Source organism: Mus musculus, chromosome 8 (genome assembly GCF_000001635.26).
Source record: "Mus musculus strain C57BL/6J chromosome 8, GRCm38.p6 C57BL/6J".
In the NCBI taxonomy this organism is placed as follows: Eukaryota; Metazoa; Chordata; class Mammalia; order Rodentia; family Muridae; genus Mus; species Mus musculus.
Genome location: NC_000074.6, coordinates 71,303,018 through 71,327,148, shown reverse-complemented (window position 1 = coordinate 71,327,148; position 24,131 = coordinate 71,303,018). Strand labels below are relative to the sequence as shown.

Genomic DNA, 24,131 nt, shown 5'->3' with positions numbered 1-24,131 from the left:
GATTCCACTGGGCTGGGTCCCTATAGGGAGCTTCCCACACCCTGCTATCAGGTCCTTTCCTGGTGCCATCCAAATTCAATTTGCAAGCCACATTGCTCTGGACATGTCAAGAGCTAACAGAAATGTACCAGGAAGAGAACACAACAGCAAATGGAGAGGATGGAACAGAGATCTATGGGCTGAGAGTCACAGAAAGGCCACCTCAAGCACAGGGGTCAGTAACCTTTCCCCGACAAGGCAAGTGGTTCATGCTCTCAACTTTTGGGGCCTGAAGGGCTCTGTCATAGCTATTAAGCACTGCAGCTGCAGCCAGAAGCAGCACTGAACAGAATGTAAATGATGACTATGGTGATGTCAATTAAACTTTATTTACAAAACCAAATTGTGGAGGGCAGGTTTGTTTCAAAGCATGCTGGAGCAGCATGGCCACTGAGCATTTGGAAACACAGGAATGCCTCAGATTCCATTCCTGCCTCCCCACTTATGGACACTTTCAGATACCTGGAGCTACCTATATCAGAAATGCCAGAAATTAACAACTCTACTTCTAAAAACTCTGAGCACTTGTGATGCAGCCTTGATGTATCCTGAGATTCTGCACCTCACCTGGGTCAGGCCTCATCTGGTTATCCAAGGGATCCAGGGGTTAATTGCTGTCTGCCTACTAGTTACTCAGTCTTCAACCACTGCCCTGGACTGCAGTGCCCGAGATCAAGGAAGAGTAATGGTATCTAGTGACAGCCTGGGTGGTGTGGCACAGTGGCATGCTCTGGTCATCCTGAAGGTTGTTCCAAGTTTAAGACCTGCCTGTGCTACGGAGTAAAAATTGTCTCTAACCAATTTAAAAACAACAAACAAAACCAACAAACCAACCAACCAACCAACCAAACAAAAAACAGAGTAGCTGCTGGCAGTTAACATAACCTGAAAAAGATTTCCTGTAAATGAAAAAGTGAATTATAGTAGCCATCTCTATTCTAAGTCATGAGGCCATGCCCCTGTGACTGGTACACTGCTGTTGTTATTTCTAGTATTTTCTGAGGCATTACTGCTAACCTCATACTGTACCCAACTCATATCTCAAGCTCTCTGGTGTGTGTGCAGAAGAAGGGATTGTTTGACTGCCTCTGCTTTGTGGCTTGGTAGGAGCTGAGCATGTGGCTCTGGTTCGGCAGGGCTGCAGCCCCGGCCTGGGCTCATACTTACCTCACTGAGGCTGTAAGGCAGGATGAGTTTGTCATTGACTGTAACTGTTTTTCTCTTGGTTAAGACCTCCACCAGGGTCTCCCGCTTTACCTATTTCCAGAGTTGGGAAAGAAGGGCGGGAAGGTGAGGCACTTCAGAGAACTAGGGGAGGCAGGATGAACAGCAAACCCTGGGACACTCCTGCCCACTATATGCATAAATACAAAGTGGAAACATTCTTAAGAAACAAAACCAAACAACCAGTTCCCAAACTGTGGTGGCTTTCTCTAAATTCCAGAACTGGGGGTGCAGAGGCAGGTGGATCTCTGTAAGTTCAACACCACCCTGGTCTACACAGTGAGATCCAGGCAAGCCAAAGCTACATAGTAAGAACCTGTCTCAAGAATAAGCAGGTCAGTAACATTAAAATTAAGATAAACTAAAATTAAATTAAAGGCAAAACCCCCACAAGACCATTTGTGGTGGTGCATGCCTGTAATCCCTGAACTCAGTAGGTGAGACAGGCAGATCTCTGAGTGCTGGGCCAGCTAGAGTGAGACTATGTAAACCAACCAACCAACCAACCAACCAACCAACCAACCAACCAACCAACCAACCAACCAACCAACCAGAAAGGTGAGCTATAATCCTTGCTGGTTCAGCAGCACAAGATTTAAGATTCATCTGCCTGGCTCCAGGCCCGGCATTTCTGTCACCAGCAGTATTAAAAACAACAACAACAACAAAAACCAAAACAAACCACCACCACCACCACCACCACCACCACCACCACCACCACCACCACCACCACCACCACCACCATCAAAAAGGAAACCCTTGGCCCAGTCATGCTTTGAACTGAAGGCTCTGAGCAGCACTTCAACCTCCAGTCAATAGGTGTCAGGAGTGCGCCCACTTGGATGACTAAGCTTCCCCAGGTGAGAACTAGCAGAGACTGACTGCACATGGAATGGGAACATGACTTCACACTTCACACCAGGACCTAGCTGTATTTGCACATTCAGGCTTATGACTTTGGTACAGTGAGAGGGACACAGGATCTGTCACTGCCACATCACCAGCCTGTCATACTCATTTTGAGTCACTGAGGGTTTTTGCTGAGGGGCCTAGGTAGGCTTTGAACTTAGAACCTCCTGCCTCAGCCTCAGCCTCTTGGTGGCCAGGATGAAAGGCCTGTGACATCATACCTAAACCCAAAGTATGTGTTTTAAATTTAATTGTTAAAAAATTGTGTACATGGGTATTTTGCCTAAATGCCTGTATATGTACCACATGCATACCTGATGCCTGAGATTGCCGGAAGAGGGTGTCAGGTTCCTGGAATTGGTTGTGAGGTGCCATATGGGTGCCGGGAATCAAACCCATGTCCCTTTTGAGCATCTCCAGTCCCCAATTTATGTTTTTTGGGGACAGGGTCTCACAGAGCCCTGGCTGAGCCTGAACTTATCTCCCTGCGAGTGCCAGGATGACAAGTGTGTGTCAGCACATCAGATTTATGTGGTGCTAGGATGCAACAGAGCGTTTTGTACACTAGACAAGCCCTCTGTCACCAGTTACAGCCTCAGCCTTGCAAACTATGGTTTCATTTCTTTACATTTAATTTTGTGTGTGTGGCTATGCTCATGGGAATGAAGGGGGCCTGGAGGGCAGTGGCTTCCCATGTCCTGGAGCTGCAGTCACAGTGGATGTGAGGGTGCTAAGGACTGAGCTCCACCCGCTGGAAGAGTGGAACCCAGCACCTCTCCTATTACACAGTGCATGTAGCCAGACATACACAGACAGCAGCAAGAGAGGGACAGCTCAGAGATGACAGGAGGAAGTATGCAGTAGACAGAAGTCCCCCACTTGTCCCCTGTACTGAGAGGCTGCCACTGTCTTGGGCTAGGCAGGCTGCCTCATTTTGCAGCCAAGAAACAAGGGCAAGAAAGAATGGTGGAGACAGGAGGTACCTTTAAGAGCTGGGAGAGGGTGTCCAACACCTCTGGAGGACCGACCTCCAGGCCTTCATCTCGGCCTGTGGCTCTCTTCTTGTAGGTGACATTGCCAAGGTACAGGATGGCTGAGAGGACAGAGAAGATCCTGGGACAGGAGAGGTTACTGCAGTCTGCATCATCTGTACTTGTTTCTGCTGCAGAGCCTGGCTAAGGGTGCTCTCCACTTCACACTCCTGTACCCACTCCTGAGTCCCACTGTCAAGCACTGATGCAAACTTAAACTTTTTTGCTTGTGTTTGCTAATAGATAGGGTTTTGTTTAGCTTTGGCTCGTTTTGAACTCAGTATAGAGATCAGACTGGTGTTGAACTTCCAAGCATCTCTCTTTTGCCTTTATTTCTTTAAGATTAGGCTTCACTATGCAGCAAAGGCTGACCTTGAACATACAACCTTCATGCCCGAAATCTCTCTAGTATAAGGATGGCAGCTGTGCAGATCTTCAATTGGTCTGAACAGCTGCCCCCCAGCTCATGGCTGCAGCCCTCACCTGTGTTCTACATGGGATCCCGCCTACTCTCTATGGGGCTGCCTGTCTGATTTCCAGAGGAACTGGTTGTCACCAGGTGGCTCAGCAGCCCACTTACTGCTTCTTGGTGGCAGGCAGGAAGCCCACCATCTCCATGGCCTGCTGAAGCCTTTCAAAGTCATGTTTGAGGTCTTCTCCATCTTCAATATTCAAGTTATGCTGAAAAATAAAATAAAGGCGTGGGCACTTTGGCACTTCCTGCTGGGAGGGCAGAGAGCAGGGAGAGTCAGGATGGACAGGAGGAGGCCAGGGCTGGGAATGAATGGCTGCCTTTGTGTGTGTGTGCTCAGGGCTGGGCTGGGGCCCAGCATGGCCAGGCTGGCAGCCTCTGACCTCCCTGTGGCAGACAGCCTTGGGTACAGTGGTGGCGCCATGGCTGTAGCTGTTTACCTGGTTGAGGTAGAAATAGTCTTGAGGCTGCTTCAGCTGAAATTCCAGGCGCTCCTCCTCACTGACACCCAGCAGCAGATAATAAAACACATGGTAGTTCCTGTAGGTGACCAGCAGAGAGTCAGTGCCCAGCCAGGCCCACAGCAAAGGAAAGGGTACATCAAAAGGTTATAGTGTGGGGGGTATGGCTCAGCTGGTGAAGCCACCAGTTGCCAAGTCAGAGGACCCCCATGTTCAATCATTGGGACACATTTGGTAGAAAGAGGGAACTGACTCCCTGAAGTTATCCTTTAACCACACATGTATGTACACACACACACACACACACACACACACACACACACACACACACACACACACACACTGAAATAAACAGATATAAAAATATAATTACAAAAAATAGTATTGGTCAATGTGATGGTGCACACCTAAAACACCAAGCACTCTGGAGGCAGAGGCAGGAGAATCTCTGTGAGTTTGAGGCTAGCCTGGTCTACAGAGTGAGTTGGAGGAGACCATGGCTATACAGAGAGACCCTGTCTTAATAAGAAATATCAAAGTTTTAAGTATTGTTAGAAAGTGGGAACTTCTCGGGTGAGCGGAGCTAGGGCAGAAGTCTCACTGACTAGTTGACACCAGTTTGCTGCTGGGAGACAGGGCCTTACCCTCTAGCCCAGCCTGGCCTGGAACTAATAGATCCTCCTGCCTCAGCATCTAAGTGCTGGCTCACAGACTGTGCAGTTGTGCCAGCTCTGAGGTATTACCAGGATATAGTTCCAGATGGCACTAAATAGCCTGGGGCATCAATTCTCAGGGTGGGCTGTAATGGGCGAAAGGTTGGAGCCCATGGCAGCAAGTGTGTGGAACGGAAGGAGAGGGTAAGTTTAGACTCCAACCACGGCTTCCCCTAAGGGGCCCGGAACACTTACTTCACCCTGTGAGCTTGAGTAGGACTGTATTGTGCCAAATACCATATCCCAAGTGCTAGAGAGTTGGCCATTCTTACAGAGGACCCACGTTAGTTCCCAGGATCCACATGCTGGTTAACAATCCCCTGTAACTCTTCTTCCAGGGGTCCTACTGCCCTCTTCTGACCTCCCAGGTTACCAGGCACACAGGCAGTGTACTTACAGACACTCAGGCAAAACACCCATACATATTAAAAAAGAAGAAATGAATCATGCCCTACCGCTCATCCTTCTCCTGGGAAACCAGGCGAGACTTTTCAAGAAGGTATTTTTCCACAACAGCTCTGTCATAAAAGAAAAAGAGGGAAAAAAGATATTACATTTTAGTGTTGATATTTCTTTAACACTAAACATTTTGTTTCAACCAGAGTTGATGATGCAATCAAGAACCATAAATTTCAAGGAAACACTGTTAGCACTGTGCCACTCTTCTAGCCCTCACTGGGCAATTCTAGGCAGGGCTTCACTCCCTGAGATCCTTACTGTAGGATTCTGTGGCCATTCTTTATGTCTAAGCCAAGACCTTGATTTGGATACTGTACGGTTGTTCTTTCTTCCTTCATTTCATCCAGGCTCTCATATAGCCCAGGCTGGTCTCTAACTTGCAGTGTAGAGGAGATGCCTGATCCCTTCCCTGAATCTTCTGAGTGTTAGGATGAGGCATGGGATCCAGCTCTCCACACAGCTATCCATACTCTGCTGAGCTGAGATCCATCTTCTTCTGGTATGTGAGTTTCATTGTGTAGCTGAGGTTGGTCTCGAGCTCCTGCTTCTCATCAACTATTTGTTCTGTGTGCTAGGCTAACAGGCATGCACCATGCAGGGTTTCTGTACTGCTCAGGGTGGAACCCATGGCCCTATGCTTTAACAAGCACTAGGTGGCCTCTCTACTAATGGAGCCACATTCCCCACCCATATCTCTGCGCTGGCCTAGAAAATGGGACCATGGTGCTGCCTGTCGCACATTAACACCCTTTGGTACCATGTAAATAAATAGCTACCTATAAATGCCCTGAAGATCACCACTGCTCTGGCTTCAAACTAAGAACCAGGAAATCAGTTGATCACTATGACCTGGGCAGAAGGGTTGAGCACGGTGCACAGAAACCTGACAGGCAGAGTAGCCCGTGCAGGTGAAGGGACCCAAATGTTAAGGGAGGAGGCCAGCAAGGACCTCAGGAAGCTGGTCGGGTGTTTCAGGCATCTGCTACTTCAGTGTAAACTCAGTGGTGATTTTCATGCCCTGGCGGCTCCCCAACAGGATGACAACAGACAGCTCATATTTAAGGTACCACTTGGGCTCATGCCGTAACTCAGCATGTAAAGGCAGTGGCTGCCATGTCTGACCCTCAGTTTGGTGCTTGGGATCCATAGAGTAGAAGTAGGAAATCAACTCCAGAAGGCTGTCCCCTGACCACCTGCACATAAGTATGTGTGTGCATACACACACTCAACAAATTTTAAAAGCGGAATGTAAAGTTTGACTTGTTTCTTTTTCTGGTGACGGATCTGGCTTCACACATTAAGGATGCTGTGCTGCACTCCTGACCCTGGTTTCTTTTAAGTCAAGCAAGGTTTCTCCGTGTGTCCTTGGCTGTCCTGGAGCTCACTCTGTAGACCAGGCTGTAGACCAGGCATGGCCCTGTGCCTTGTGTTTCTGTCTTTCCTATTTTCTCACTAGGTTGTTGGTCTGATTACTGAGCTCTGTGCTGCTGTACAGAAAGCACAAGGCAGTCCTCGCACTCACTGGGCAGGCACTCCATGGCTGTCCTGCACCCATTCCCTCTTGATGAATTATGTGTCCATCTACAGTGTCAGAGTGACACGTGTGCCAGAGCATGCGTCGGGGTGGCTGGGAGTGCCTCGTCTCCTCTACCTTGTTGAGGCAGAATATCTGTCCTAGACTGCTGGGATAAAAACACTCTGACCAATGGCAACTTAGAGAGGAGATCAAGACAAGCCCTCAGACAGCCCAGGGCCAGTCTGATCCAGGCTATCTGTCAATCACAGCTTTCCTCACAGATTGACTCTTGGCAGTCAGGTGACAAGGACAGCTAACTGGAATTGCATGCACCTGTTTGTGGCTCTGCATAGTATGGGCTCTCTAGCTTGCAGCTTCTGGCTGATTCTGTCTTCTCTGAATCCTATCTCTCTTTGTAGGAGTGTGGGGACGACAGATAAACACCACAAATGGCTTTTCATATGGGTTTGTGGCTATGGAACTCTGGTTGTCAGGTTGGGGAGGCCAATGCTTTACCCACTGAACCATGGCCTTGGCTGCCCCCGCTTTCCCTTCTGCTGAAGAGTAGGGGCATCTGACACACACAGGTCCCTGGCTGCATCCATACCATTTGCCTTATAGAGCTACGTTTCCTCCCAGTTCAGTTCAGGGCACCCATGAGGCAGGGGAGCAAAAGGGACTACAGTGTCCTCAAAGCCCAGGCTTGACACTGGTGCAGCTCGGGTCCCCTCATCACTAAACATTTCCAACTACAACTATTTTGAAATTTTCCAAGTATTCACTTTAATATTTCTTTTTTATTTTGAATCTTCTGTGTTTGTGTATTCATGTGATATATATGTTTGTGCATGTAGGTGACCAAAGAGGCCAGCAGAGAGTGTCAGGTCCCTTGGTACTACAGTTACAGATGGTTGTGAGCTGCCATGTGGGCACTGAGAACCAGTTCTCGAAGGCCCTCTGAAGGAGCAGCTGGTGTTTCTCTGCTGATGTCTTGCCTTGCTTTCCAGTGACTGATCTGCACGCTTCTCCACTTCATTGACAGTCTGTGGTGAGAAGTGGGGATGGAATCCAGAGTACATAGGCATCGCAGAGTATCATGTACATACTCTTCCACGTATAGCACATAGTCTTTCGGGGACATGGCGGGGGTGGTTACATGTGTGTATGTGGGTGTCTGTGCATGTGGAAGCCTCAAGTCTTTCTGGATCCGTTTCTACCTTACCCGCTGAATCATGGCTCTGGCCACCATATACACTTAGGCAGGGTCTCACTGAGCTCACCCATTTGGCCTGTCTAGTTGGCTGGCTTGCTCTGGGGACCCCTCCTCTCAGCCTCATGAGCACTGGGATGACAGGCAGCTGCCACGCTTCAGTGCTCAGCCTTCATGCGTGTCCTGGGGATTCAAACCCTGGTGCTCACACCACACAGTATTTTAGTACCTTAACCATCCCCCAGGACCTCTCAGGTCCTCTACAGGATATCTTTAGCTCTGAGTGGGGCATGTCCCTCCAACCACAGGCATGCATGCACCTTCCAGCTGTGCTGCTTGATGACTTGGGGAACCCAGAACAGCTTGGATGCTTGGGCCGCAGGAGTAACAGTGAGCGTTCCCTGGGGACCTGTGATGTTCCAGGCACCATCTTAGGCATTTTCAGGGAATCCTCCCACACACGAGGGTGGGTGCAGCAGTTCCCAATGACAGATGAGGAGCTGAGGCCACTACAGAACACTATGGGAAAGAAAGGTCCTAATCAGCTCTCTCCACACCCACTGATATGTAGACCTCTCTACCTGAGCCTGGTTTTTAATTTTATTTGTCTTGTGTTGTTGTGAGACACGGTCTCACTCTGTGTGTTCCTGGCTGTGTAGACCAGGCTGGCCCTGAATTCTTGGGAGATCTGCCTGTCTCTGTAGGACAGTGCCATTAAGCCTGCAGGCCTGTGGGGAAACTCAGAGTGCAGGGCAGGTTCTGAAGGCACTGCTTGGACTCTTTGATTCTCTTAGAAGGAGCTGAAGAGACTTAGAGTTTAAGAGCCTCTGCCTCTTGAGTGCTGGGTCATACAAACACTTTCTTCTCTAGCCTCAGCCATTTAGCTTTGGCCCCTCTCCTAAAATCAGATCCCTAGGGTCAGACTCTTGTATCAATGTCTGCCTTTCTCTTTGTGTCCAGGGGTAGGTGGTTCCCCCGCCTCAGCAGAAACAGGCCAGCTGTGTGGACCCAGGCTTCCACTTGCTGGAACACAGCTGCCCAGCTCTCTTTCCCCAGTCTTTGGTGATTTCTTTTTTATATTCTAGGCAAGGGCTCCACTCAGACAACACCCCAGCTTCTGAGATTTTGAACTTAATTTTATGTGTATCAGTGTTTTGCCTGAGTGTATCTATGTACCACATGAGGGCAGTGTCCACAGCAGGTACTGGATTCCCTGGGACTGGAGTTGTGGGTACTGGGAATTTAACTTGGATCCTCTGCAAGAGCAGCCCACCCCCAGTTTTTGGTTTTAAAGGTCTGAGGCCAGCAAGGGGACCTGTGAGTGCAGGGGTCCCTCTGAACTGATCTGCACACATAGAAAACTAAAGCTTCAGGAGTGAAGAATTTGGGCCATGCTCAGATGTGCCCTGGCCCTTGGCTTTGTGAAGAAGCAGTGATAGAAATATGACCAGACACAGTGGACAAAGGAAGCCCTGGGTTGCGGCTCGTGTGGCACCAGGCAGTAGCAGCCCCAGAGGCCAGGAAGCTAGGTTGGAACATGGATGCCAATCAACATGGAAATTCCTTTCTTGAACCCATGAGTAACATTGGATGGAGCAGGGCAAGCTTGTGGGCCAGCGGCAGGGAGGCTGCACCCAGGAGTACCTGACACACTGCGCATGTGACCTAGCCAAGTACTTCTTTTTGTTTGGTTTCATGTTTGGCCTTAATGGTTTTAGCTATCCAAGCTTGGAAAATAAGAAGCAGAAAATTCCAAAGTAAATGATTTATAAGTCTGAAGTAGTATGGCACTCTAACAGTAGGATGCGCTCCATGACATCCTCACTGCCCTCCGGGTACAGGAGTGTACACACTCCCTCCTGTTAGCTGCTCAGCAGTCATCTTGTTTATGGGATCAACTGTCACTGTACTGTACTGTTGGCTTCCAGTAGTCTGAATTTACCCTAATAATGACCCCAAGGCCCATAATAATAGTATAAAGAATTTATACTATTATTACCCGGAAAGAGGAGATTTTCATAGCCCATGATCCAGATGTCATGATGGACAATGTGTGCCAGCTGGGTTATGGGCACCCAGTTCAGGTGGCAGAACTCATACTACAGCTAAATCCCAGGTGGGCATGTGGGGGCTGAGGCCAAGCAGAGAACATTGAGTCACAAGGGTCTAGAACCAATGTGACCTTCATCAAGGGCTCTCAATGGGCATCTCAGCAGAGCCTGCTCAGTGTGTGTGGGGGGTGGGCAGGAAAGGATGCCAGAGGCTTAGCCCCTCCCTTCCATGCCCAGTGTGAACTATCAGCAGGTGACTCAGCATCATGTTCCTGTGTACTGTGTGAAGAGTATTCTTGTGTCATTCCCATGCTGATTTCTCTGCCTCCATGTCACATAGACATGGCATTGTAATGCTTACTCTAAGAATCTCCTGTCCCAGTTTTGTGTAAACACTGCTCCCCATTTATTTTTCCTAATGTCAATAAAACCTCATCAGCCAATGACTGAGCAGGAGAGAGAATAGGGCTGGATCCTCTCAGCCAAGAGAGCCAGCAGAGTGGGGAGAAGATTCTGGAGGAGGGGGCTGAGAGGACAGCATGAGAACACACCAGGAGCAGAGAGCTTGACTGAAATGCAAGTGTCTCAGGGATTTTGGCTAGAAGGTAGCCAGATTAGCTCAGAGAATTAGATTAGATTAATAACTGCCCAGATATTGTGCCTTAAAGCTTGATTATATAAATCTTATAGCCTCTGTCTCATTTACTTAGGAACCAGCTGGAATAAAGGAAAAACAATCACTTATAACATTGTTGTAATAGACAACCGTCCACAGCCTTGATAACAAAAGGGTCTGAATCTTAGGACTGTGGCAAAGTTCATTGTGCCGCAGAGCCGTACAGCACATCTGCTGCCACGTGACACATGCCTGTGACTGGGCTGTAGGCCCAACAGAATGTCACCTCTACCCCTGCCTCACATCCTCATATCCACCTGTCAAGGACTGCTGTTCAGCCTACACTTGTGACCACTGCCCGATAGGTCTGCCTGTTTTACTCATCTCCTGACCCATGAACCTTCTGTTTACCAATAGATCCCCAGAGCCAAACCACATATCCACTTACCCACACACTTACTTATCAACCCAACCTGTCACTCTTCAGCCCCTCCCCATCCCGAGCCACCCCATCAGCCCACCCATGAGCCAACCCATCTACCCACCAATCTATCCACCCACCTATGTCTCCAATGGTGCACACATCCATCCATCCACTAATCTACTTGTGCCTTCATCCAATCACGGCCCACTCCCCAATGATCCCTCCATACCAAGTCTACCTATCCACTCACTAAGTACCATCTCCTTCACATAAAACCATCTACTCATGCATCCACTTACCCATCTACTAACTTGCCCACAAACCCCTCAATCTGACCATCCATCCAAGCATCCAAGCTGCCATGTGTCTATGCACAAAATTTATGCATGCATGCAGCCTCCCACATATCTATCCCTTGAACCATGACTCTACTGTTTCAACTCTGTTGTGCCACTGCTGAACAGTGGCTTTGTACTTCCCTGGACCAATCACATCACAGTGCTGTCCAGAATTGTCTCTAAGTAAGGGGCTTACATGCAGCTGATGCTGAGGTCCACACCCCATTCTGCCTGTGACACCCAACACCTCAGAGAAACCTTACAAAGGTCAGCAAGCCGGCTGTTACAGCATGGCCAGTTCTGAGTCAAGGCTGCCACAGAAGATTCTCACTGCACAGACCTAAAACCCTCAAGGCCACACTCAGATGAGGATGTACTCCAGGGTGGAGGATTGGCTAAGCTCACAGGGGGTCCTGGGTTCCAGCCTCAGCTTGAGAGGTGAAGGTACACAGATAGAGTGACTTACCCCCTCACAATGCCATTTTCTAGGTAGTTGACTTGGATGAACTTCCCGAAGCGGCTGGAGTTGTTGTTGTGGGCTGTCTTGGCATTCCCAAAAGCCTGAGAAGACAAAAGCAGAGCTTCAGACCCCAGCCTGGACTCTGCATAGCCGTGGTCCTAGAACTCCTTGTGGGCACAGAATTCTTGTCCCCAGAGCCCTGAGCTACTTACTTACTCAGAGGCTTGGGTAAGAGACAAAGGATAGGGCAGGAGAGATAGCTCAGTGGGTCCAGGTGTTGGTACCAAGTCTGACAACGGAGCTCAATCTGTGGGACACACATCATAGGAGAGAACCGCCTCCTGCAAGTTGTCCTTTGACCTCCATATGGGCACAAGTGTGTTGTGTGTGTGTATACATACATATGTATTGCAATAAACTGTTTTTTAGGGGCTTTCTTGTTACTAGTTTTGTTTTTTTAATGTGTGAGGGTATTTTGCTTGTAGTGGGCACCTTGTGTGTCTATGAAAAGCAGAAGAGGGCATCAGAGTTGCTGAAATTGGCGTTAAAGATGGTTATAATTTGCCTTGTGGGTGCCATGAATTAAACCCAGGTCCTCTGCAAAAGTAGCCTGTGCTTTTAACTGCTGACCCATCTCTGCAGCCCAACAATTTTTCCCCCCAAGATAGGATTTCTCTGTGTAGCCCTGCTGTCTTGGAACTTACTCTGTGGACCAGGCTGGCCTTGAACTCAGAGATCTACCTGCCTGACTCCTGAGTGGTGGGATTAAAGGCATGAGCTACCACCACCAGTCCAAAAGGGAGAAAAAAAACCTTAAAAAGCAAGTCTCAGGTGTGTAGAGGCAGCATGTCCCCATGTGTTCAGCCTGCCTGAGTTCTGACAGTGTGACTCCCATGCTGGGTTACAGGAATATGAAGCATTATGCAGCTTTTCACATAATTGTTGAAACTGTTGGGGATTCAGTTTCTCACGCCTGTACAGCAAGCTTTTACTCTCTAAATCATTTCTCTGGAGCCTGTTGTTTTGAGACAGGCTCTCACTCTGTGGCCTGGAGCTAGCAACCATTCTCTTATCTCAGCCTTCCAAGTGTTAGGATGACATGCCTCCACCCATGAGCCCAACTTATAGCCCTTATTCTTTAGAAGTTATGCAGTCTTAGTCAAGTAGTGGTGGTGTATGCCTTTAATTCCAGCACTAGGGAAGTAGAGGCGGAGGCAGAGGCACACAGATCTTGGAGTTTGAGATCAGCCTAGTCTACACAGAGAAAGAGAGCCAGGATAGCCAGGGCTACACAGAGAAACCCTGTCTCAAAAAACCAAAAAAAAAAAAAAAAAAAAAAAAAAAAAAAAAAAAACCCAAAAAAAAACCCAAAACAAACAAAAACAAAAAACAAAAACAAAACTAAAACCAACCAACTACATAAACAAAGTTAGTGTCAGTCAGTAAGCAAGCAAGCAGTCTATAGCATTTGATTACAGTGACAAAAGTCTAAGATGACAGGTGGCTTCTATATGGCAGCCCAAAGAGAAATTCCACAAAAACTGTCTGTGTATCCTGGATCTCCCTAGACCAGTCTAGCTCCTAGCTGAGAGATCTGTCTGCTTCTGCTTCCCAGGCACTGGGATTGAAGGTGTGTATCCAACCCCACCTAGCCCCCCCCCCTAAAGATTACACTGTAATTAAGTAATTTACTACATGAGGGCCATGAGCTTTATCCTGGGCCTTGCACACAGGCTGGTCAAGCTTCCTCTTCCCTGCTCTGTGACAGAGTTATGCTATGCCACCCCAAGTCACCTCCACCTTAAAGGTCTGAGTCTAAAACAATGGTTCATGGCAACCCCAGCCTCTGATCCTAGTCTTAGGAAACAGAGGCAGGGGGATTACCATGAATCAGCCTGAGCTACAAAGAGACCCTGTATTTTTTTTTTTTTTTAAAAGGAACTGAAATAAGCCTACATGAAAATGGCCCATCTTGTCTCCTAGTGGGGCTGGAGTGTCTGCAGGTGGGATACTCCATTTTTTCAGAGAAGTTGCCATGATGCCTCAGCTTGGGGTTGCTTGTTACAGATGAATCCCATTAATCCCTTCCACACCCGTATGAGGCACTGGCTAACTTTTAAAGGGCAGGGGACAACTTTCCCTGCAGACATCTTAATATGATGTCAGGCCCAGGTCTGAGGACAGCCAGCCAGCAAGGTCTGCAGAGTACAAGGCTTTCTGATTCTGCAATTATAGATGACCCTGCAGGCTAGGGCTTTGTCTGTTCCTGGTGACCTCATGTGTCGGGTATGTGTCTGAGTACACAGTGACTTTTCAAAGTCAGGCTAAAAATATCTGGTTGGAGCTATGATACACAGAGGAGCTCAGAGTGCAAAAAGGGGATGGCACTGGGATGGCTGGGGGTTGCTTGCAGGGGGAACCAGTAAAAGGGTGGACAAGCCCTGTTAAAGCTATTGAACCACAGGCCTTGGCAAGGTGCCAGGGAAAGAAAGGGCTCAGCTTCCAAAGAAACATAATATTCCTCCTTTCTAATATAAAAGAGCATTGCGAATATTAGTTTGTGCACTGCTAAAATTAGATCCTGATTAGATCTACGGATACTACTTTGGGTTCAGGTCCAGAGGAAATAACAACAGCCAAGCGGCTGGGAAGAACAATGTGGTCATCAAACAGTGGGTACTACCTAGCCTTAAAAAGAAAGGAAGGAGGTGGCTCAGTGGGGAAAGTGTTTGACAGGCAAATGTGACAACCTGAGTCCAAAGCCACAGAAGTCAAGAAGATGGTGGACATAGCACAACTGCCCAGAAGCTAGCAGGACCCTGTGGCAGAAATGAGGAGAGACCTGCCTCAAACAAGGTGGATAGTTAAGACTCACTCTTCAAAGTTGTCCTCTGACTTTCATATGCACTATACACACAGATGCATGCAGATGCACACAGACACACACAGACACACAGACACACAGACACACACACACACACACACACACACACACACACACACACACACAGATGCACAGATACACACAGCTTTAGCATGCATGACTTACTCAACAATATTTGCTTTACAAGGAGTCAAAGTCTTATCCTGTTGCACAGACTGACCTAAAATTTGTGACTCCTCTGCCTTAACTGGGATTATAATTATGATCCACCAGCCTTAATTTAAACAAACAAAAAATTTTTAGATTTATTTATGTGTATGACTGTTCCACCTGAATGTCTGTGCATTAACATATGTGTGCCTGGTGCTCACTGAGGTCAAAATAGGGTGTCAGATCTCACAAAACTGGAGATACAGACATTTGTGAGCCACCAACTGGGTGCTGGGAATCTATCTGGATCCTCAACAAGGGCAGTCATATCTCCAGCTCATCCTTGCCCTCTTATTTTTTTGGTCTTACTATGTAGCCCAGACTGGCCTGAGACTCATGAACATCTGCCTGCCTCTGCCTCCCAAGTGCTGGGATTAAAAGTGAGTGTACCACACTTTCCAGGCTCAGACTTTTAAAAGCACATTTTCTAGTGAGGTCAAAGCCAGTCTGGGCTATATGAACTGTCTCATAAGCATACATCCTTGCTGTGCCCCACCCCAACACACTCTCGTTTGGGCTGTGTCCTCCACAGTCCCTGACATTCAACAACCAATGGTCTTCTCTTGAGCCTAGGAGCCTAAGTGCAGTCACTAGTGGCTTGCCCAGTAGGTGCAGGTGGCAGCTGCTCCACTAGACACCAGAGGCAAAGCTGTGCATTTCCATGGTTTCCAAACTGGGTGGTGCTACCTGCCTGTATATCTTGGCACCTGGGAGGCTGAGGCAGGGGAATTGTGATTTAAGGCTAACCTGGGCTACGTAAGCAAGCTCCTGTTTCATAAAACCCCAAAAATTACAACAGAAAGGGTAAACAGTCTAGGCTGAAGCACACCTGCAAGCAGGCAGCATTTTTCTTTTGATCTTCAGCTCCATGAAGCCTGTGGGAGGCCCTCTGGAGGTCCAGTGAGCCTGGGCTGCCTTCTTCTAAAGGGATACCATGGGGTAGAGGAAAGGGTGACATAGAACTGTTGCAGGAAATATATATATATTTACAATATATATATTGTAAAGCAAGTTCCCGAGCTACAACCAGCTACTTTCTACCCTGTGGGGTTTGGCCAGCATGCACTGGTGGGCAATGGCCAACCTGTTTTTATCTTGTGGAGACTCTCTGGCCTGGAGCTCTCAAAAGGTTTCCACCCAGCTTGCTAGGTTTCCACTAGCAGGTCACTATCACATCAACCCTGTGCTTCAAATCCCTCAGGAAAATCCATGCTTTGCTGCCATACCTTTCTCTCTTGAACCCAGGCAACCCTATGTGTGAAGGAAACCACAACACAAACGTAGTTCAGAAACAACAGTAACTCAATCGCTGGGTGCAACAACTAAAATCCTAACTTGTAAGCCTCATTAAATCTAAATCCTCCAGTGGTGAATCCTGATGGATCTGTCATTGTAACCGGGAGACACTCTACATTTTGTCCTCACGCTATGTCAGTCCAAAGAGAACTAATTCTCTCCTGCTTCCTTTCTTCCCCTCTCCAACCCGGAAGTCCTGCCTACTCGCCCAGTGATTGGCTCCTTTATTCACTAGGGGATCGTTTCACAAGAAGTCACTTGAGTGTGACTCACTCCTTGTCTGCAACCCCTGCCAGGAGAGCAGAATTAGCATCAACATACAAACAGCACCAGGTCCATCTACAACATAGAACCACCATGAAAAAGTGTGTTGCCCCTGACTGACTAGCAGCTATGTTTTCTGAATAGAAAGTTCTAGTGGCTTCCTCTAGGTTGCCTTTTATGGTCATGAATAAACTTCTGGTTGCGTTCTATGTAGCTTTGTGTGATTTATGTAGTGAGTGGGTGAGTTTAGACTTTGAGACAGAGTCTCATGTAGCCCATGTTGGCCTCAAGGGCTTAAAGACATGGATGACCTTAAACCATGAATCCTCCTGCCCCAGTCTCCTAAGTGCTGAAATAACTAGAGGCCCACCCAAATTACGTGGTGCTGAGGACAGAACTCAGGGCTCTGTGAACTGAGCTTCAATCCCTTCTGGCTTTTTGGGATGGAGTTCTCCTCCTCCTCTTCTTCCTCTTCCTCCTCCTCCTTTTCTCTTCTCTTCTCTTCTCTTCTCTTCTCTTCTCTTCTCTTCTCTTCTCTTCTCTTCTCTTCTCTTCTCTTCTCTTCTCTTCTCTTCTGTCTCTGTCTCTGTCTCTGTCTCTGTCTCTTTCTGTCTTTGCCTCCCCACTCTCTGTCTCTCTCTGTATTTCCCTCTCTGTGTATCTCTGTCTATCTCCTGCCCAAGCTAACCCTGAACTCCTGGGCTCAAAAGATGCTCCTGCCTCAGACCCAAGTGCTTGGGGTGGGGGGGGCACGTGGGGTGGTCACAGAGGAGTACTGTCAGACTTGGTCCCCACTTGCTCTTGACAGCTGAAGTGACGGGCAGAGGTCTCACCACAGCAGTCATAGGGAGAACCAGCCATTGAAGAATGATAGCCCAAGGGTGGAGGTAGAGCTGAACTGCAGATACAGGAAGCAGAGCATCACCATGAAGTCTCAGCTCCTCAGTGAAAGAGGACAAGGGAGCTCCCCAAGGCCTGCCTCACACCCCACTTCCACCCAGAGGCTCTTCTGGTCTCTTCCAGTCTTGGAGCTCAGCACAGCTCTGGACAGCTGCTGGCCAGACAGATATCCGACAACTATACACATCAGGGATGTGGTTAGGGTTGGGTGACTGTGGGACAAAAAGCCCCCTACCCTCAGTGCCCCTGACCACAGAAGGCACCAAGTGTCAGCCACAGATGAAATGGGAAATGAAACAAGAGCTCTGGAGGCCAGGATGACCCCCCCCACCCCCAAGATGGACCCATTCCTACCCAAGAATCCAACATAAGCAGCAAAATCTCAAGTACTGTTGGAGATGACCCAGTAGGTGAAGTACTTGGCCACTCAAGTGTGAGGAGCTGAGTTCAAATTCCCAGAACTAACATAAAGCTGGATACACAGCATGACTGTCTGGAGGTGGAGAGGGAAGCAGAAAAGCAAACAAGGTGGAAGGTGAAGACCACACCTGAGGTTGCCCTGACTTCCACACCTAGGTCATGTCACACACACACACACACACACACACACACACACACACACACACACACACACACACACAAACACACACAGAGCCAGGAGTGGTACAAATTATTGATATAGGATTTCACTATGTAGCCCAGGTTGGCCTTAAATTTGCTATGTAGCTCAGGCTAGTCTGCAACCCCTAAGCCTCCTCCCTTGCCTCACAGAGCAGCAGGATGGCAGATCTGCACCAGCATGCTGAGTAACTGGACAAATCCTGAGACCCTGTCCAAGTCAGGAAGGGACATTTAGGGCTTTCCGTAGCCAAGCAGATCCTGAGACTAAAGGAAGGGGAAGCAGATGTGCCAGCCAGGCTCAGGCAGTGTAGGCCAGGATCACATTTTCTGAGGCTGCTGTCCTCAGCTGCAGACGCCACCGCTTGCCTTTGGCTGTGGCTCAGTCCTAGTGGAATCAAGATATTGACTCAGGAGTTTCTATGGACAGCAATATCCCCAGCCCTCTAATGCTGACTCCCCCCACCTCTTTTTAAATGGCTGCACAGAGGCCAGGCTAAGGTGTCATTTCTCAGGCTTCATCCACCTTGTTTTTTGGGACACGTTTTCTCATTGTTCTGGAGCTAACCAAGTGGGTAGGCTGGCCAGGAGCCCCAGAGACTATCCTGTCCCTGCCTCTCTGGGCTGGGACTCAGCTCCTGATGAAGGTGCTCCTGAAGAAGGGTTGGGGATGGACCTGGGCCCTCACACCTGCTGCCTCTCCTGTTCTGAACCCAGGGCTGTATGATTGGCTCTCCTCCCTGTGTGTGACAAAACACCCTACAACAACTTTTTGTGTGGGTGCTTAAGATGGGAACCCAGGTCTTCAGTCACTTCCCCCACTTGCCGTACCAATGCTTTCACCACATCAGTGGCCTCCTGTTACCTTAGAAAGCCCGTGATGTCTAGAGCTGGGCAATAGGTCAGGAGCTCAGGGCTCACTTAGCAATGTAACAGCATGCCTGTCATCTGAGCACGGGGCAGATGGAGGTAGGAGGATCAGGAGTTCAAGGTCATCCTCAGTTACATATTACATTAGAAACCAGCCTTGGTTACACCAGACCATTGCTCAAAAACAAGCAAAATTATAAAACAAAGAAGACTCGGATTGTTTAAAAACAAACCTCTCCAAGGGTATAGTCAGTCACTGTTTGATAAAACTGAAACACCGTAGTCCAAGTTTGTCTCCAAACTCCTGGGCTCAAGGGGTCAAATGGTCATACCTCAGTTTCCCCAGAATAACAGGTACAAGCCACCACAACCAGCTTCATCTCTGAATTAATGAATGGGTTTATTATACATTGCCATGTATAGAGTCAGAAGTGGTGGCAAAGGCCTTTGATCCTAGCACTTGAGAGGCTGAGGCAGGGGAATCATGAATTTACAGCCTACATTTATTTAATGTGACACCACAAACCAAACCAAACCAAACCAAACCAAAGCAAACCAAACCAAAAGCAAGGTGCTTGCCCTGATAAGGTCAACTTGGCACAAGCTAGCTATGTGTGGGGTGTGGGGGTGGGAAAGGGAACCGAGACTGAGAAAATGTCAGCATCAGATTGGCCTGTGGGCAAGTCTGTGGGGCATCTTCTTGATTGATGATTAAAATGGGAGATCCCAGCTCACTGTGGTTAGTGCCATGCCTGGGCAGGTAGTCCTGGGTTCTATAAGAAAGCAGGCTGAGCAAGCCAGGAAAAGCAAGGCAGTAAGCAGCATTCCTCCATGGCCTCTGCATCAGCCCCTGCCTCAGGTTCCTGTCCTGACTTCTTTCGAAGATGACTGTGTTGTGCAAGTGAAATCAAGCCTCTCCTCTCAGTTACTTTTGGTTGTGTGTGTTTTTTTTTTTTGACGTTTACTAGTTATTTATTTTTATTTCAATTACCATTTATCTCAACTCAGCATTCACACCTTCAGTTTTTAAAATATTTTTTATTACATATTTTCCTCAATTACATTTCCAATGCTATCCCAAAAGTCCCCCATACCCTCCCCCCCACTCCCCTACCCACCCACTCCCACTTTTTGGCCCTGGCATTCCCCTGTACTAGGGCATATAAAGTTTGCATGTCCAATGGGCCTCTCTTTCCAGTGATGGCTGACTAGGCCATCTTTTGATACATACACAGCTAGAGTCAAGAGCTCCAGGGTACTGGTTAGTTCATAATGTTGCACCTACAGGGTTGCAGATCTCTTTAGCTCCTTGGATACTTTCTCTAGCTCCTCCATTGGGGGCCCTGTGATCCATCCAATAGCTGACTGTGAGCATCCACTTTTGTGTTTGCTAGGCCCCAGCCTAGTCTGGTTGTGGTGTTTTACCAGAGCAACACAAATGGTGGCCCACACCTTTAGCCCCAGCATGTGGGAGGCAGAATTAGGCAGATTTCTATGAGTCTGAGGCCAGTCTGGACTACACAGTAAGTTCTAAGTCAACCAGGGTTACATAATGAGACCCTGTCTCAAAAGTAACAACAAATATTACAAGTGTTTTCTCTTTTCCTTTCTTCTAAAAGCCTGTTATATTATGACCTGTCTGAGTATCTCTATGAAGTATGTGTGATGGTAATTTAGGTTTTTATTAATTTATTGGGGGGGGGGCATTGCACATACAGGTCAGAGGACAACTTGCAGGAGTTAGTTGTTTTCCATTATTTGGGTCTCAGGGATTGAACTCAGGGTCTCAAGCTTGGCAGCAATCACCTTTACCACTGAACCATCTTGCTGGGCCCAAATTATTTTGCAGTGCTGAGGGTAAACAATGGGCCTTTGGGCACTGAGCCTCCATGATATTTTCGTCTGTTGAGGCAAGAATGACAGGCACATGCCACTCTCCTGATTGACACCTGCTATCTCAGGGCACTGCTGACAGTGGCCACCAACCACAGTGTGGGGCAGTGGACCATGCCAGGCAACTTGATAATGTTGAGTGTGCTCACCTGCTTCTGACCAGGCACCTATCACATGACCACACTCCCTACATAGGAATGTGACCTATGGTCACAGAGATCAAAACAGAGTTCTCCATGCTAATGAGGTATCTAGAGGCCCCTAGGGTTTAGCCAATAAGCTTACATTCCTTACTGCAATAAGTATTTAATCTGTGGTCCTCCCTGAGGGCATGGTATGTACCCATTTTCCATGATGAGCACTCAATAAACAGTTTGGAACCAAGGACTGTCTCTTTCATCAAGAACCTCCATGGGGAGCTTGGAGAAGGCCTTTGTCTACAGAGCCCCACTGCCTAGGTCTCCTGCAGAAGGCCTTTCTGTGCTCCTGGACAACCGCTGCTAAGCTAAAGACAATCTAGAGCTAAACTGGAGTTCCTTCTCCTCCTGGCCCCAGGCTCCTCAGCTTGTGGTCCTCTTCTGTTCCTAACTCCCCAAGACCCAGCAGCATCTGGATGTCCAGGAGTTTGGGAGCCCCTGTCCCTGGACTCCTCATCACAGGTCCGTGGGTCCCCAACCTTTCTGACTCCTCTGCACAGTTTCCAGTGGCAACTGGACACTCAAGAGTCAGGGAACCTCAGGTTCTTCCACACCTTAGGCTGCATTTTCCCATCCCCGAGTGGTGTATCAGCACTTCCCTTGAGCCCAGCACCTGACAGCTGCACAGGGTAAACGCAGTTTAGCATCTCCACATTTTGTCTGCCCAGCAGGGTTTCCACACCCCAGTGACCGGTCGAAACTCTGAAGCACACCACAGCGCTCCAGCCACCATCTGCCACCCTGTCCTTGCTCCCTGCTACAGGAACATAGAGAGGAGGACTGTGGGGCTAAGTGTTCTCGCTCTCAACTACACTGACAAGAAACAAGCCTGGCTGTACCACTCATACCAGGGAAACTGAGGGAAAGAGGCAGTTCAACAAGTCACCTTTCAGGAATGTGGGTGCAGTGTCCTGGGGAACCTGGCTTTGAACGGCTTGGAGGTGCCATTGCCTGCACACTGGTCGAGACTGGGCAGCTTTCAGAGTCTTCAGAAGGCATAATGACAGCTAGCGTTCAGAGATGGGGGACAGAGGCAAAGGTACCAACCTGAACAGGGTTCCACTAACAAAATGGGGAGTGGTGCTGTGTGTGAAGGACCTTACCCCCTGGATTCTCTTTCCGTGTTTCTTTCCTAGAGACAAAATCTCACTACAGAGCCCCTGCTAGCCTGGAACCTGCTCTATGGATCAGACTAGCAACAAATCCAAAGTTTTACCTGCTTTTGTCTATTCACTGCTAAGATTAAAAGTGCTGGGGGCTGGAGAGATGGCTCAGCAGTTAAAACAGCTGGATGTACTTTCAGAGGACCTGGGTACCCACATGACCATTCACAACTGTCTGTAAGTGCAGTTCCAGGGGATCTAATTCCCTGACACAGACATACGTGTAGGTAAAACACTAATGCATATGAAATAAATTTTTTGTTTTTTAAAAGTGTGCCACGAGTGAGGTGCTGGGAACCTGGTTCAGTAGATAGAGCCCAGCCTAGAATTGCCCAGGGAGGGGCTCAGGGTGTAGCTTGAGTGGAGTCTCTGCCAAGAATCACAGACCCATCCACACATGCATAACACAAAAACCACAGTGTCTGTCTGTAAGGTGGGAGCTGAGTTTTGATGTGGAGTGATTACTACCATCCAAGAACACACATCTCCTTCCCAATTCCTATTTTCTCCTTTCTTCCTAGTTGGTAAGAATGCTTAAGAGCTTCCTTCCTTGCAAATGCTGAGAGACAAACCAAGTGCTTAGTTGACATCATTATACTGGGCCTTGGAACCTAGAAATAACAATGTACCCCCATAGTGAAACATGGTGTCTCTGACCAACAACTTGCTTGCCACTCTCAGCCCACAAGTTTGAGTAGATATACTCCTTGTGTTTCTTAAATGCTCTCACATACCCTGGCTGGCCTCAAACCTAGCCTTTGTTGAAGTTGACCTTGACCTCATGATTGTCTTGTATCAACTTCAAGTAGCTGCTGGACTGCACATCTGTGTGCTGCACCCTGCTTCTCTTTACCTGGTCATGTAGATTCCAGGAGATCTGGGGAGGGGGGTGTTGCTGTCTGAGGGGGAAGTCAGCACACAGGTCTAGTGGCTCAGGAGTTCTGGTGGGGGTGAGGTAGATGGGAGTCAGTTGAGGAGAACCAGTGTGGGTCTTTCTGTGATAGTACATTCTGGTCCTTTGGCAAAGCAGCACAGAGAATAGTACTCACACAGGCCCTGTGCATTCCTTCTGAGACATTTAATATTGTTTTGGGGACAGTGCCAAACTTGCCTCAAACTCTCAGGCACTGGCATGACAGGCGTGTCCTACTGTACCCAGCTCAAGGAAACCTTTTTTGGGTACTTAAACTATACCCCATAATTTCACTCAACTCTTAGATGTGGTGTTTCCAAAAATGTAACTTCCCCCAGGTCTGAAATAGCCTTGAGGCAAGCAAAGGCCCTCCCCTCCCTAGAGGGGTGCACCAGGGAGAAGCTGGGAGGCTGCAGGGCAGACCTGGAGTGCACAGCTGTCCCCTGCCAAGGGCTACTCAGGGCCACTCTGAAGCTGTCCATATATGGCTTCTGCATACCTCTGAAAAGTCCTTTTTATTCCATTTTGTCTCCACTCAGAAACCAGGCCATAAACCATTTGCTATCTATCATAAGTGTAATATACTTTGCTTCTGTAGCTGTTCAGCCTGTCTGGGTTGCTCTGAGAAGAGAAGCTGCAGTCTCTGTTTAGCACCTCATAATAAAACAGTAGGAGGCTGGGTAAAGTGGCCTTTGTTCTATCTGGCAAGGCAAGGAATTGCACTTCTCTAATACTCAGGAAGAGAAACAAGAAAGGCCTCTATGCCTTTTGTTCTCAGTACTTGTAGGACTTCCAGAGTGTGTGTTCACATGGTAAAAAGCTCACTATGAGTTTGCACATAAATTCAGGTCATAAACTGAATAAGAGGTTTATAACAGAGAATGTCTATATGCATATCCACTAGGAACAATTATCTGGCTAAACATTCATCATTTGCTACTAGCTTACAGGTTCATAGAAAGTTAAAAACTATAACTAAGCTGTCCTTGTAGTTTTGTAT

The 24,131-nt window shown here is 48.2% G+C and overlaps 1 protein-coding gene across 28 annotated transcripts in view; it reads right to left on the bottom strand.

Moving 5' to 3' along the window:
- Positions 1-24,131, bottom strand: part of Myo9b (myosin IXb) — an 88,138-nt gene that overhangs the window by 33,565 nt on the left and 30,442 nt on the right. For all 28 annotated transcript variants that reach the window (XR_379036.2, XM_006509566.2, XM_006509579.3 and 25 more), the window contains 6 exon segments: positions 11,930-12,024; positions 5,305-5,367; positions 4,116-4,215; positions 3,784-3,884; positions 3,156-3,285; positions 1,207-1,296 (listed from right to left, as the gene is read on the bottom strand). Coding sequence is in view for 27 of the 28 variants with exons in the window: in XM_006509566.2 (XP_006509629.1) it covers positions 1,207-1,296; positions 3,156-3,285; positions 3,784-3,884; positions 4,116-4,215; positions 5,305-5,367; positions 11,930-12,024 (579 nt within the window). In the remaining variant the exon portion in view is untranslated.